Consider the following 15,118-nt stretch of genomic DNA (forward strand, 5'->3'; position numbering starts at 1 on the left):
TGTCTGCATTGTAGCCCATCTCTCTACCAAGAAGTGGGAAATGAATTTAATCATCAATTGTTTGAAGCTCTTAGTCCTTCTTTGATCACACTTAAGAATTTCAAATTGAGTGTTCCTTCTTCACCAGACTGCCAACAAACCTTTGAATTAGAATTAGTTCAGGTATTACCATTCTGTGCTCCACCTTCTGATTTTCCTCAGTCTCCTACTTGAAGGGAAATGTGGTTTTGATGAAATAATTTGAAAACATTTGAGAACGAAAACATTAAGGAATACAGCGATAGCTAGAATTTAGTTTTTTCTACAAATAGGGTGGTAACGATGACCATTCATTTTTCTTGCAAAACAGATTTGTAATAGGAAGGTGGAGCAAAGAATAAGAGAATAATCATACAATTGATGGGAATTATAGAACTTTGTGGCCATTGTATTTCAACAGAATACATGGGAAAAGGACTAAAAAAACAGACTCTGACTCTCTTGATCAATAGTTGGGGGGAGGGGTGAAGTATCATTTTATTATTCTGGCATGTTGAAGTACCCCCTAGCACCTTTTCTTAAGAGGGCAAGCCATAATAGTTACTATAATAATAGATAATATTTTTATATAGCTTTAAAATTTGTAAGGTACTTTGTATATTGTTATTTGATCCTCCTAACTGAGGTAAGGGCTACTTTCCCATTGTACAATTAGAGAAACGGTCAGAGAAATTGTAACTCAATAGTTTATATAGCATTTAAAGTCCTATTCTCCATGAACAAAGTAGATTCACAGTAGCACAAAGGAAACGTTAAATATACAGATCTAGAGATGTCTCCATCCTAAATGTTCAAGTGGACTATTTGTGCCTGACATGTTTTAGAGCCTTCTGAGCTCATATCAGACTGATATGAACACACTATATTCTGATCCTAATATTATGATGTCATTGGTCCTCTTTGAGGACAAAGGATGAACAACTACGATGTGCAAGGCATTGTACTCAGCACTTTACAGTTATTAACTCATTTTTATCCTCACAACAATCCTGACAGGGTAGGAGGGAATGCTACGTTCCCAATTATACAAATAAGAAAAATGAGGCAAATGGAGATTAAGTGACTTACCTTACACCACAAAGCTAGGAAGTGTCTGAGACAGGAATTAAGTCTTGAACCTATCCACTATATTCCTAGCTTCCTAGAGAGTAACCTATTAATAACCTCATCAAATAACTCTGAGAATCTTGTAGGTAAATCAACAGAGGTAGGTACTCCACAGATACAACTCCTTTCTCACTGAGAAATTACAGTATTCCCTTAAATCCGATTATAGCATTTAAAGATAGCATTCTGCTCAGTTCCCTCATTTGGAAACTTGAGTCTTGTGTGAGTGCACAGAATTCAAACAACTTAGATTTTTTAAAAGATGTGTAACATAATAAGGTTAGGGGGAGGGATTAATATAGAGAGTTAACATGGTCCTATAAGACTAATACTGAGAAGCAGCTTGGGCAGGCAAGGAAAACAAAGGACTGTAAGAAGGTTTTTTTAATTAATTGTGTATAAGAAAAGATAATGGAGGTATGACTACTGGTTAGGTGGATGAAATGATGCTAACTGATGAGAGATAGAAGACAGAGCTTCTTCTCAACTGCTTCTAAAAGTTTTATTTTGTTTCTATTTTCTATGCCAAGGATAATGACTGATTAGAAAATTCAGAAAAATGTTATTGCCTTTGATAAATAGAAATATTGATTCACATACTTCAGTGATTCCCAAAGTGGGCACTACCACCCCCTGGTAGGTGCTGCAGCGATTCAGGGGAGCAGTGATGGCCACAGGTGCATTTATCTTTCCTATTAATTGCTATTAAAATGTTTAAAAAATTAATTTCCAAAGGGGCTAAGTAATATTTTTTTCTGGAAAGGGGTCAGTAGGCCAAAAAAGTTTGGTAACCACTGACATACATCCACAGATACTGAGAAAAAAAATGATTGCTTGATCACTGACAGTGATCCTTGAAAAGTTATGGAGAAGAACCATAAGAATGCAGAATGGAAAACATTCCAGATCTTTAGAAAGAAAGAGAATGGAGTCTTCCAAATACAAACCAGTTAACTGAAATTATAGGCAAAGATAAGATATTATTAAAGAGATGGCTATGAATCTCTCATAGTGAAAGTAATAATCACAAAAAACTAGTCAACATGTTTCATTTTTCTGCTATATACAAAGTACAACCCTAGGTTCTGAAGATACACAATATACCATCTCCATTCCCCCACAAAACCCTTCTCTAAAGGAGTTTACTTTTATCAGGGGAGACAACATTTACATATGTAAGTATATGCAGGTAATTTTCATAAAACAAGATAAGTTATTAGCAGTTGGAATCAGGAAATGCTTTGCTTAGAAAGTAGCATTTTACTTGCATCCTTAAAGATAAAGAATTTTATGATGGGGACAGGAGAAGGCAGTATATTTTGCAAGCATCGGTGACAGCAAATGTGAAGCATGTTGATTAGAGATGGAATGTTGTGTGAGAAACAAAAATCCATTTTAGCCAAACTATGAGAACAGACATGAGAAAATTTATTTCAGGAATGGGAGATAGCCAGTAAAAATGATTGAAGTTAGGAGTTAGAGTATCATTTCATGAAATGATATATGTGGGAAGTAAGGTGTAAAGAAATATGTAGTGGGAAGTAAAGTGTAAAGAAAGGGAGTAAGAAAGCATTTTATGAAAGTCTTTGAATGCAAAACAAATTTTCATATTTATTTTAGAGGCAATGAGGAGCCACTGGAGTTTATTGCCCAGGAGTTGACATTGTCAAACCTATACTTCAAGATCATTTGATATCTGAGTAGGAAAAAAAACTAGCAATAGAGAGACCAGTTAGGAGAACATTATAATAGTATAGGCCACGTAATGAAGATCTAATGTGGCTGGATAAGTACAGACCAAAGATCAGATGTTAGATACATGACAGAGATAGAAATGGCAAGATTTGGCAACTAATTGGATATGTGGGATGAAGAATGAGGAGGATAATACTAGTTTATGAGCCTGCAAGAATGAACTAATGGTGATGCTTTTGACAAATACAGAAGTTAGAAGTGAGGTTTGAGAGGGAAATCTTCTTGTATGTTAGCCATGTTGGATTTGGAATGCCTTCTAGGCATTTGATGATGTGATACTTAAGTTCAAGAGAGAAAATGAGTCTGAATATAAAGAAATGTTAATTGAGAGCTGAATGGTTCACCAAAAAAAATGTTGAGAAAGAGGCTTCATGATAGCACCTTATGGAAGACTCATAGTTGAGAAGCTTAATATAGATGACAAACCAGTGAAAGAGACCAGAAAGGACTGGTGAAAAAGGAAATCCAGGAAAAGAACATCCAGGAAGAAAAGATCTTCAATATCAAATGCAAGAGAGGGGCCAAGATAGATGAGGACTTTAAAATGATGATCACATTTGGTTATTAAGAGAGCACTGTTCATTTTGGAGAAAGCAGTTTCATTTAGAAATAAATTCAGAAGCCTGATGTCCAAGATTTGAGGAGTGAGAGGAAATTAAAATACCATAAGTAACTTGTTTGACAGTGTTCTTAAACTAGTAAACCAGGGAAATAGTGTATCCAATACAGTGATGGTGAACCTTTTAGAGGCTGAGTACCCATGATGCAAATATCCTCAGGTATCTGTGGAGAAGGGTGGGGGAGCAGCCCTGCCCTGTGTCCTTCTGGCTTTCTAGTAAACAAACTGATGAGCTCTGACTGCCCCTCTGGCACACATGCCATAGGTTCACCAACACATATCTAGTATATGTACTTTATTCTCATTGTTAGAGATTGATTGCTCAATGGCAAATGCTTAGTGAAGGATGGGGCAGAGTTGGTGAAAGTGAGAGAGAAAAGAGATCTTTAATCTTTGAAATGCCAGCTTTAAGAGAGATGTGACATTCCAAACTCTCTTCTGGTCAAGACTAGGAAGAAACTGGCATGTAAAGGAGTTGGCAATCCCTTTCATGTCCCTTTCCCCAGCTTGCTAAAAGACTTAAGGAATTTCCCCTTGGGTGGGATCTGAAACTTCCTCTTGGCTGAGCTGAATACCTTAATCCCAACAGGAGAGCTCATTTACTCTCTATTTTTTGGTATATATTCTCCTATGTGTACTTTCTCTAATTTCTGTTTTATCAACTTGGATAAATGTGCTTATTGTGCAATGCTATGTGTGTCCATTGTGAAACTAGCATTTGGTAGGAAGGAAAGCAAACTTTGGATGTGTGTGTGTGTGTGTGTGTGTGTTCAGAGAGAGAGAGAGAGGAAAAGGAGAGAGAGCTAGCTTGGGGGGGCCTTCCTTTCCATTAAGGAATAGTCATCAAAACTGTCACTTGGAGGGTGTAGCCAAGATGAGAGAGTAGAAGTTGCATTCCAGGTGAACTCTTCCCAACATTCCCCTCTGAATACTTTAAAATAACCCCTCAAATAGAATTGTGGAGATAGCCAACAAGAAGTCAGGGTTAGACATAGTGTTAAGGCCCTTTATGCCCTTTTAACTTGAAAAAATCAGGAAGTTTCCATGGAGCTCTTGGCAGAATAACCAAGCTTTAGTTCCAAGATACCTGTATATAGCTTTAAATTAATCTCTCTCTCTCTCTCTCTCTCTCTCTCTCTCTCTCTCTCATTAATTGGGCTGTTAAAATTATATCTTATTCTGGTCCTCCTCGCCACCACTCTACTTAAAATAGTAAGTAAATTTGTAGGTAGCTAGTATAGAAGGGCAATAGCAGAAAAGAGGAACTTGAAAGTTGTGTACAAACTATCTCAGATCTAAGGAGCATAATTTACAAATTGTATCATATATTAAAGGGCAGCTAGTTGGCTCAGGGGACAGAGTACTAGGCCTGGAGTCAGGGAAACCTGAACAAATTTGGCATCAGACACTAGCTATGTGACCCTGGGCAAGTCACTTAACCCTTTTTGCCTCAGTTTCCTTTTCTATAAAATGTGTCAGAGAAGAAAATATCAAACCATTCCAGTATCTTTGCCAAGAAAACACAAATGGGCCCATGAAGAATCAGACACAACTGAATCGATAACTGACAACAAAAATCATATAGTAAACAAAATACATGTCCTGGTAACAGGTGCTGAATCAGGAGAAACGACTTAAGTGCTGCTGTGAAGGTTCTGATCCTGTGATATGTAAATCCCTGACAAAATCCAGACTTCCATACCTCCAGACCAGCAGAATATCAAAAGGCAGTTACTGATAACTGTGATGATGTGGATATGGTAAATTTGAAATTTTACCAATAACTTTGAGATCATTTGGATCTGTCAAAGACAATTTCAAAGAGGCATTGATAGGAGTTGGTTTATTTCTCTCCAAAAAAGTATAAAAGAAAGGAATCTTAAACTGCTCCCTGATTACGCTTCTATAACCACTGAGTCCATGAAGCCTATAGCTCCCACCTGGAATCCATGGTTACACGAGTGATACTTTGTTTTCCTATCTATTCCCCCCACAATCCTGGTCTTCCTTCCCCACTCCATCACATTCCCATGTAATCTGCCCCTATACCACTTTATCAATGCTATCTGCCTTTATGGGCTCGTTTGCCCCCACATGCCCTCTGTGTTTGATTGACGTGATTGCCACCTCATTTCCCACTGCCAATCATGGTCTCTTCCAATGAGTCCCCAAAGATCTGGGCAAGTCTATCCCCATTTACTAGTTCATAAATTGTAAATTCATGCCTATTCCGAACCTCAAACCTCTCCCATTTTTCCTAGCAAGGGTCTCTCTCTGACTACCTTGGATGCCCAAAAGTCTTATACTTTGTTCTGCATCTTTTAAAAACTAATCTCAAGAAAGAATTTAATGTCCTTCCTTTAAATATAACTTATTTTAAAATTTTGCCTTTTAGTAGGGACAGGAAAGAAGGGTTTACCTGAAGAAACAGAATTATAAGTAGAATCTGAGTCTTGCACTAGCCAAGGTGGGGAAGGTATTTGGGGATTAAAGGGACTTCTAAATGACAACAGAGTGAAATGATAGACTCCAGAGTGGGGAAAATTTGATTACCTTGGAGTGCCCATTCTTCATTTATACCCTATTATTATACTCAGGTCAGTGATTTTCCACAGTGCCCCACACAACATGTGCTCTACCTCTAGAACTGAAAAACTATTACAAAGTCATGTGGATGCTGCTATATAATTAAATGTTTTCTGTTGTTCAGTCATTTTCACTCGTGTTTACCCTTTTTGATCCCATTTGGATTTTTTTCTGGGTTATATATGTATTATCATGCAAAACGTACTTCTATATTCATTATTACAATGATTCTCATAAATAAATGAAAACCCAAATAAACTAAAGTGAAAAATAATATACTCTCATCTGCATTCCTACTCCAACAATTCTCTAGAAGCATATTTTTTGTCATAAGTCCTTTGGAATTGTCTTGGATCATTGTATTGCTGAAAGTAGCTATGTCTTTCCAGTTGATCATCTCACAATATTGCTGTTACTGTGTATAATATTCTCTTGGTTCTGCTTATTTCACTCCGCATCAGTTCATGGGGGTCTTTCCAGTTTTTTCTGAAATCATCCTGTTCATCATTCCTTATAGCACAATAGTATTCCGTCACCATCATACACCACAATTTGTCCAGCCATTCCCCAACTGATGGACATCACCTCAATTTTCAATTCTTTGCCATCACAAAAAGCTGTTATAAATATTTTTATACAAATAGATCCTTTCTCCCCAATTTTTTTATTTCTTTGGGATACAGACCTAATAATGCTATTATAGGATCAAAGGGTATGAGCACTTCTACAGCCCTTTGACATTTCCAAATTGCATTTGGGGTTTTCTTGGCAAAGATATTGAAATGGTTTTGCCATCTCTTTCTCTAGCTCATTTTATCAATGATGCAAATAGGGTTGAATGATTGCTCATGATCACCCAGCTTATAACTAGCTAAGGCCAGATTTCAGCTCATGAAGATGAATCTTTCCAACTTCCTGATACTATGCCATCTAGGTGTCCAAAAATAAGTGGCACAAAACTTAATTAACACATCGTTTATCTGAACTGCTAACTTTGCCAGGCATAGCATTCAAAGACAAATGTTCAGGGAATTAACCTTTCAGCCCTTTTCCCATATATTTACCCAGTAATATTTGTTTGCCATCTAAAGTGGTAAAGTTCTAAAAACACAATTAATTTGAATGTTTATTAATTTCCACAATACAATACATGCAGTACAAATCAGACAAGAGATACATCCTGACCCCGCTGATTTTGCATTAGAACAAGTCTGGCAATAATAATGACTTATGTGTATCGAAGGACTCTTAACTTTCAAGGGACTTTATTTTCCCAATCAATTCTCCCATCATACCTGTGGGGAAAAATGTAAAAGAGCCGTTATTATAATGAATGATGCAGTAGGTGAGGCATTTGAGGGCTCCAGAAAGCTTAAGTTTGGAATAATATAGATCTAGAAAACCTACTTTTGTTGTCTTTAATGAAGTCAACTCAAATTATTGTCCATTGGCTGACCTGGAACCGGTAGAGACAAATGGCTTCCCCAAAGATCTTTTCTTTCTTCTGAAACCTCCCCCAAAGGAAGCCACAGATTCTTCACTGCTCTTCTCGTCAGAATTTGAGCTCCTGCTCCCTAAACCTGTGGGAGCCAAAGGCCATTCATGGCTAATGTCTTCACACAGCATTCCATTCTCCTGACATCTGGATCTGCTCCAGAATCTGAAACTTTCATTGAACGATGCAGCAGCCATACACTCGGCAGCGCTCTGATCGCAGGAGCAGAGAAGCTGCTCACAGAAATTCTGCCCTCTACCTAAAAAAGCAAAGGCAATATAATGAGCATCCTTAGAATGGTGCATTAATAATTCATGTGCATATAGGAGATCTTTAAATTTTACCAAGACTTTTCTTACAACAGCCTTGTGATAACATGGCATGATCATCTTTTTAAAGTGAGGGAATGAGACTCAGGTTACATGACTCACTCATTATTACAAAGTAATTGACTATCTCGTTTCAAACTAGGATGTTCATGAATTCCACTCTAAGCACTTTCTTATCTACCACCTCTTATACAGAAAGCTGTCTAGTATGCTTCATCAAGCCTAATTTTGTATTATAGTATATATGGAATCCTCTGCTAGTCAGGGTTTATTGAGCTTTTTTTTTTTTTTTTTTTTTAAGCCCTTACCTTTCGTCTTGGAGCCAAAACTGTGTATTGACTCAAAGGCAGAAGAGTGGTAAGGGCTAGGCAATGGGGATCAAGTGACTTGCCCAGGGTCACACAGCTAGGAAGTGTCTGAGGCCGGGTTTGAACCTAGGATCTTCTGTCTCTAGGTCTGGCTCTCAATCCACTGAGCCACCCAGCTGCCCCCTTTATTGATCTCTGACTCATAGAATTCATGGAATTGGAATGGAACTAGACTTTGGATATAGTCTTGTCTATTCCCTACCTAAAAACCTGAGTATCATCTATAGCAGTCTTAAAAGATGACCATATAGCCTTTGCTTGAACAATTCCAGTATTTCAGAACTCACATGATGCCTTACAAAGCAGCCTATTCTACTTCTGGATGGCTCTTACATTTAAAATATTTTTATGTTGTTCCTATGTGTTTCTACTTGTAAATTCTATTCATTACTCCACATTTTGCCTTCTAAAGTCAAATAAAACAAAGCTTTGATATCTCTTCTATATGACAGCCCTTCACAGATATGAAGACAGCTATATAGCTACCCTTAATCTAATCTGGACTTCTTTACTCCAGTCTAAATATCTCCAGTTCCTTTAGCTATCCCTCTTGTATAGTAGGGCTTTCAGTTCCCTTAATATCTTAGTCACATTTTTCTGGACATACTCCAACTCATCAGAGAACTAGACACAATGCACCAGCTGGTGTGGAGGAAAGCAGAATGACCACTTCCCTTTTTTTTGCTTGCTGATTTTTGGTAATTTGTATCTGCCTGACAAAGAATTGGAAACTGAGGGAGTTTCCATCATTTGAAGAATGGCTGAACGAGTTGTGGTTTATAGTTGTAATAGAATATCTTTGCACCATAAGAAATGACAAATAGGACAAGTTCAGAAAAATCTGGAAAGATTTATATGAACTGATGCAAAGTGAAGTGAACAGGACCAGGAAAATAATGTATACAGTAAGAGAAATGTTGCATGATGACCAACCAAAGGACTATTATTAGAAAAACAAAGTTCCAAAGTAACCCCAAGGGATTCATGATTAAAAATTCTACCCAAAGCCAAAGAAGTGACTGTTGGTATCTGATTGCATATCAAAGCACACCATCTTTCACTTTATTTCCTTCATGAGTTTTTATATTGTATGTGATTCATAAAATATCAGAAAATAATTGTAAAAATTATTTCTAATTAATACTTCTTCTTAAATATTACATAATATATTATATAGTTAATAGAAATAATTATTTCTAATTAGTGTAATTTAAAAATAAAATAAAGTTTTAAAAACTTGTATCTGCCAAAGAACCAAATATAGTATTCTTTACACAATAGGCACTGAATAAATAATTAATTTAATTTATTGAATTACAAGGCAGGATATGACTAACAATTGTTCTGTTAGGACACAGTCATTTTCCAGCATTTCCCCCAAATGGAGATAATTTCACTTTCATTACAGAATTCACAGGGTCTGTATGAGGCTCAAATGAAAAAGATAAATGCAGAAGTGCTTCATTACAGTAAAGTCTCCTCACAGTCATACATGCACTCTCCCCACACCCTGCACTTCCAAGCTCTCTCTCTTTTTTTTAGACCCTTATCTTTCATCTTAGAATCAATACTGCGGATTTATTCCAAGGCAGAAGAGTGGTAAGGGCTAAGCAAAGAGTGTTAAGTGACTTGCCCAGGGTCATACAGCTAGGAAGTATCTGAGGCTAGATTTAAATCCAAGACTTCCTGTCTCTAGGCCTGGCTCTTAATCATCCATTAAGCATCTAGCTGTCCTGATAAACAGTATGTTTAAGTGGAGCTAATGCCATTTAAGATAATAATTTCATGGAATTAAGGAACTTTAGAATCATCTGTTCTAATACCTAGGGAAACTATGTGCATACTCATCTACATGAGTTCAAATCCAGCCTCAGGCACAGTCACAGTCTAGTTTGCCTTATTTCCTCATTTGTAAAATGAGCTGGAGGAGGAAATGGCAAGAAAAGCTCACAGGAGGTCATGAAGAGTCTGACATAACTGAACAACAGCCATCTAGACTAGTCTCTAAATGAAACATAAATCTCATCACCATAAGATGTTACTGATAAAGATAAAAATTCAGAGAAAAATAAGTAGAATAAGGATAATATGCTCAATGAACACACCACTGTAAATAAAAACAAACTGAAAGAAAGTCAAACTCAGATTAGTCACAATGGACAATCTTTGGAGATTACATAATGAAATACATCAGCCTCTTCTTGGTAGAAAAGTAAGAGACTTTGGGTATATAATATGAATATACTATTTGATGATTGTTTTGTCAATAGATAATAATTAACTTTGTTATTATTATAAGAGAATTGTAAGGGGTGGGTGGAGAATAAAAACAGTGTAAAAAACAAAAGCACCAATAGAAATTTTAAAATTCAGTGTTATTAAAAGTTGAATTATTTATAGTTTTATTATGGCTTTTAATTTGTTAATTTTTCTTGTTTTTCATGTATAATTATTTCACAAAATACTTTATTATATATTAATTTTGTTTTATATTTATATGTATTTAAATAAATTTATATTTATAAATATATGCATAATTATATTTGTATTTTTTTGTTTATTTCACATATACAACTAGATTTTTAAGGTGCTTAAAGGGAATGACCATGTGGATATATAGGAGGCACTCAATGATTTTGTACTGGCTTGACCTCAGCAAAAACTGCTATGGAATCACTTACATTTTGTTTTGTGATCTTCACATGTCACTTCAGTCCTTGAACTCCTCTTTAACCCACAGCCAAATTTCTTCACTTGTTCCAAGCAACAATGATGTGAAAAACAACACCTAAGATAAAACAAAAAGTTTATTGTCCAAAGGTACCAATTGTCCAAGCTTAAGTTTGTTTTCTCTTTAAAAACAAACTTCCATACCCCATCCTTTAAGAAAAAAAGTAANCCTACTGTTGCCCCAGCCCTTTCCCAACTCATTCCTTCCCCAGTCTCTGATGCCTCCTGTTTTTCCTCCTTTGCCCCAGCCCCTAACCCTTCCTCCTTTGCCCCAGTCCTCCCCCCCACCCGCTTCATTTCCAACCCTGCTCCTACCTCTCATTCTTCTGACAATCCCTGCCCACAACCCCTTCCCCTCAGCTTACCTATTCCTCCCCTTTCCATTACCTACCCTATTGAACACCAAACATGGAGCCTAGAGGCAGGAACATAAAATTATGCAGCTAAAAGCTAATATTCCCCTTAAGGGAAGTACCCACCTTCAATAAAAATGGGGATTTGGTATCTATAAGACACCATTCACCCTTCAACCCCCAAGATTTAATTAGATTCAAAGAAAATATCTCTTTTTTTTGAGGAAGATTCAATTTTAATCATAAAAAAATTAGAGAATATATTCAAAAATTTTAACCCCAATTGGATGGATGTTGAAAATCTATTAGAAATGTTTCTGACAGAGAGAAAAATAAAATCATCTTTCTTGCTAATCAGAAGCAAAGTAACTGAGTAAAGCAACTCATTGGCCAACTGAAGATCCAAATTGGAACCCCAATATTGAGGCAGATTACACAAAACTATGCCAGGCCAGGGAAGCATTATTGATAGCCATAAAAGCTTGTTCGGATAGGCCTGAATCATGGTCAAAATTCAAGAAAACCAAATGGGAAATCAATGAAACTCCCTTTCAGTTTATGGACAGACTTATTGAGGTGGGCAACACATATATGGACTTTGATTTGTCCGGAGAAGGGAATATTAGACAAGTATGTAGACAATTTGTTAAGAATTGTTGTACAGTGGTCAAAGATTACTTTAAAACTAGCTTCCCAAACTGGGACTCTATGGATTTTGAGGAACTGAGGAGCGTAGCAGTCTATGTTTTAAAGGGCCATGCACAAAAATACAAGGAAAACAGTGACTCAAAGGATGGCCTTAAAGAAAGAAAATAAAATATTAAAAGAAAAACTGAAAAATCAGGGGGATACCATAGCCCCTTTGCAGGAATCCACAATTCAATCATTAACATGTTTTTACTGTGGAAAAAGAGGTCATGTAATGATGGTCTGTAGCAAGTGACTACAGGAAAAAAGAAATAACAACTTTAGAAAAAAATAACTATAGGAATCATAATAACAATCAGAACAATGATAGTGCTCAAAATGAGGCAAATGATAATACACAACAAACTGCCCAACAACAATATATAAAAAGTTGAGCTTTCTTCATGCTAAGGTAAAAATCCCTTTCATCATGGGGGATCCCAGAAAAATGCCCAAGTATCTTTATGAATGTGGGATGGAGAGGAGGAGGGCGGGAAGGGCCTTGGAATCAAAAAGGGAAACCTTTGATTTTCCAGACCCTGATATTTTAATGCCAATTATCTCTATACATCCCCCCACATAGTAAGGAACCTCATGTAACACCAAAAGTGGGAAATTCATGCTATTATTGTTTATTAGACACTGGAGCATTTAGATCAGCCTTGGTGAGTAAACCAGATGCAAACTGTAACTCTATTATCTCTCTAAATGTATAAGTGTATCAGGAACACCTCAAAAGGTTCCAAAACTTTCTCCTTGCATGGTATGCGTGGGACCCCTAGCTATAGAACATTCTTTTCTTTTAGTGTCTGGATCCCCCACAAATTTGTTGGGAAGGGATCTATTATGTAAACTTAAAGCCACAATAATTTGCACTCCAAATGGTTCTATGTCATTAGAATTAACTGAAGAATCTTTAAATTTCTCTCTGGGCTACATTATCTTCCGATTTGGCCTACTTAAATCAGTTTTTCCTATTCAAATCAAAACAAAAAGAGGGTCCAGCTCCCTCTATTCCTCAGTATTCCCTATCAAAAGAGGCTAAGGAAGAAGTCAGCCTTTTTTCACTCACCCATGTGTTAGTTCTAAGGAGAAATATAGAGCAGTCCAAGGTTCTCAGCCAGAGCTCCTCCAGGGTCCAGTTAAAGGCAAAAATACCTCCAGCTCCAGCTTGAAAACCCAAACCCGCCTCACAGGAAGTTATAACTCCTTTTTTTTTTTTTTTTTTTTTTTTTTTTTTGGTAATGGGGGTCAAGTGACTTGCCCAGGGTCACACAACTGGGTAGTATCTGAGGGCAGATTTGAACCTAGGACCTCCCGCCTCTAGGCCTGGCTCTCAATCCACTGAGCTACCCAGCTGCCCCCTATAACTCCTTTTTAAAGGCACTTCTTTTTCATCACCACTTGTGCCTTCCTCCTACTTTACAGGTACCAATTACAACAAAGGCTTTGCTTAGGATTGCTCAAAGGGCAATCAGTCAATTCTGATTCATCACCCACTCTAGCACACCTGGGTCAAAGACCTCCCCTACTTGAGGACTAAGTGGGGTATTTACACTTTTGGTGATTAAATTTAAAAATGGGCAGGGTAGGATTAATCCCATCTTCCCAATTTGTCTTGGCAGAGATCAGTGTCCCATTTATACTCAAAGGTGTTGTTTTTTTTTAATTGCTTTCAACATTTTTTAACTTAGGATTGCCATACACTATGCAAAGTGCTGGAGATACAAAGAAAGGGGAGGAAAAGCAGTTCCTATCTTCAAGAAACTTATATTCTTTTTTTTTTTTAAAACCCTTACCTTCCATCTTGGAATCAATACTGTGTATTGGTTCCAAGGCAGAAGAGTGGTATGGGCTAGGCAATGGGGGTTAAGTGATTTTGCCTAGGGTCACAGAGCTAGGAAGTGTCTGAGGCCAGATTTGAACACGGGACCTCCCTTCTCTGGGTCTGATTCTCAATCCACTGAAACACCCAGCTGCCCCAAGAAACTTATATTCTAATTAAAGCAGTATAAAAAAACATATATACACAAGTTACACATGGAATGGATGGAAGATAATCTTAGAAGAAAAGACACCAATAGCTGGAGTGACCAGGAAAGGCATCTTGTAGAAAAGGGACCTTATCTATGAGATGCAAAGGAAGCCATTGTTGGAGATAAGGAAGGAGAATGTGGAGGACTGTAAAGGCAGACAGAGTGTTACTAGTGTAAAAGTGAAATTTGGGGAATGCCATCTAAAAATGTATATATTTCTATGGACATGGGAAATGTATCAAAACTACATTTCCTGTGATCCAACATGGTCCAACTGGTTTCCGTTTCCGGGTCTTTGGGCTTGGGGAGGCCGACGTCTTGACGCAGGGAAGAGCTTAAATCTCCTGGGTTAGGAGGGAGTGGTCTCTTTGCCAGTAGGCTCTTGGCCAGCAAACAGGAGACAGTAATGGAGGCGGTAGTTCTGAATGCTTACAAGCGTGTGGTCTGATAACTTTATCTATAAACATGGCTTTAATTAAATTACTAATTTATATATTATTACGAGCCTTTATCATTTTTCATATTTATACTAGTGAGGAGCAACAAGTAGATCAGGATTATAGAGTGTATGGAAAGGTTGGGAAGGTTGGTTGGGGCCAGGTTGGGAAGAGAGTTTGAATGTGCTGAGTTTGAGACACTCATGGACCATCACATTGGAAATATATAATATGCAGTGGCACTCACAGCAAGAGAGATCTCTGCATCAAGCCAGTGATGAAATCACAGAAGCTGAGGAAGTCACCAGTGCGATATTATAGAGAGACATGAAAAGAAAGCCCAGAAGAGAACCTTGAGTCATTCCCACCATGGAGACAAAATATCTGTGAATTTTATTGTACTAATTCCCACTAAAATTAAACAAAATGAGCATGATAAGACATTTAAAAAAAAAAAAGCCTGATGCAGCTACATACATTCACACACCTTATTCATTAATCAAATGTGAAACAGAACATCTAGGGAAGTTAGAGACCTTTTCTGCCCTCTTTAAATCTCCCTAGAGTTACAGTCACC

At 37.1% G+C, this 15,118-nt stretch overlaps 1 protein-coding gene across 1 annotated transcript in view; it reads right to left on the minus strand.

Annotated features, from left to right (window-relative positions):
- Positions 1–7,361: 7,361 nt before the first annotated feature.
- OC90 (otoconin 90) overlaps positions 7,362–15,118 on the minus strand; it is a 51,031-nt gene continuing 43,274 nt past the window's right edge. Inside the window, exons 11-13 of the mRNA XM_044658289.1 lie at positions 10,980–11,086; positions 7,563–7,860; positions 7,362–7,401 (exon numbers count right to left, since the gene is read on the minus strand). Of these exons, the coding sequence (XP_044514224.1) occupies positions 7,362–7,401; positions 7,563–7,860; positions 10,980–11,086 (445 nt within the window). The remainder of the gene's footprint in view (positions 7,402–7,562; positions 7,861–10,979; positions 11,087–15,118) is intronic.

This window comes from Gracilinanus agilis, chromosome 1, assembly GCF_016433145.1.
Source record: "Gracilinanus agilis isolate LMUSP501 chromosome 1, AgileGrace, whole genome shotgun sequence".
NCBI classification, from domain to species: Eukaryota; Metazoa; Chordata; class Mammalia; order Didelphimorphia; family Didelphidae; genus Gracilinanus; species Gracilinanus agilis.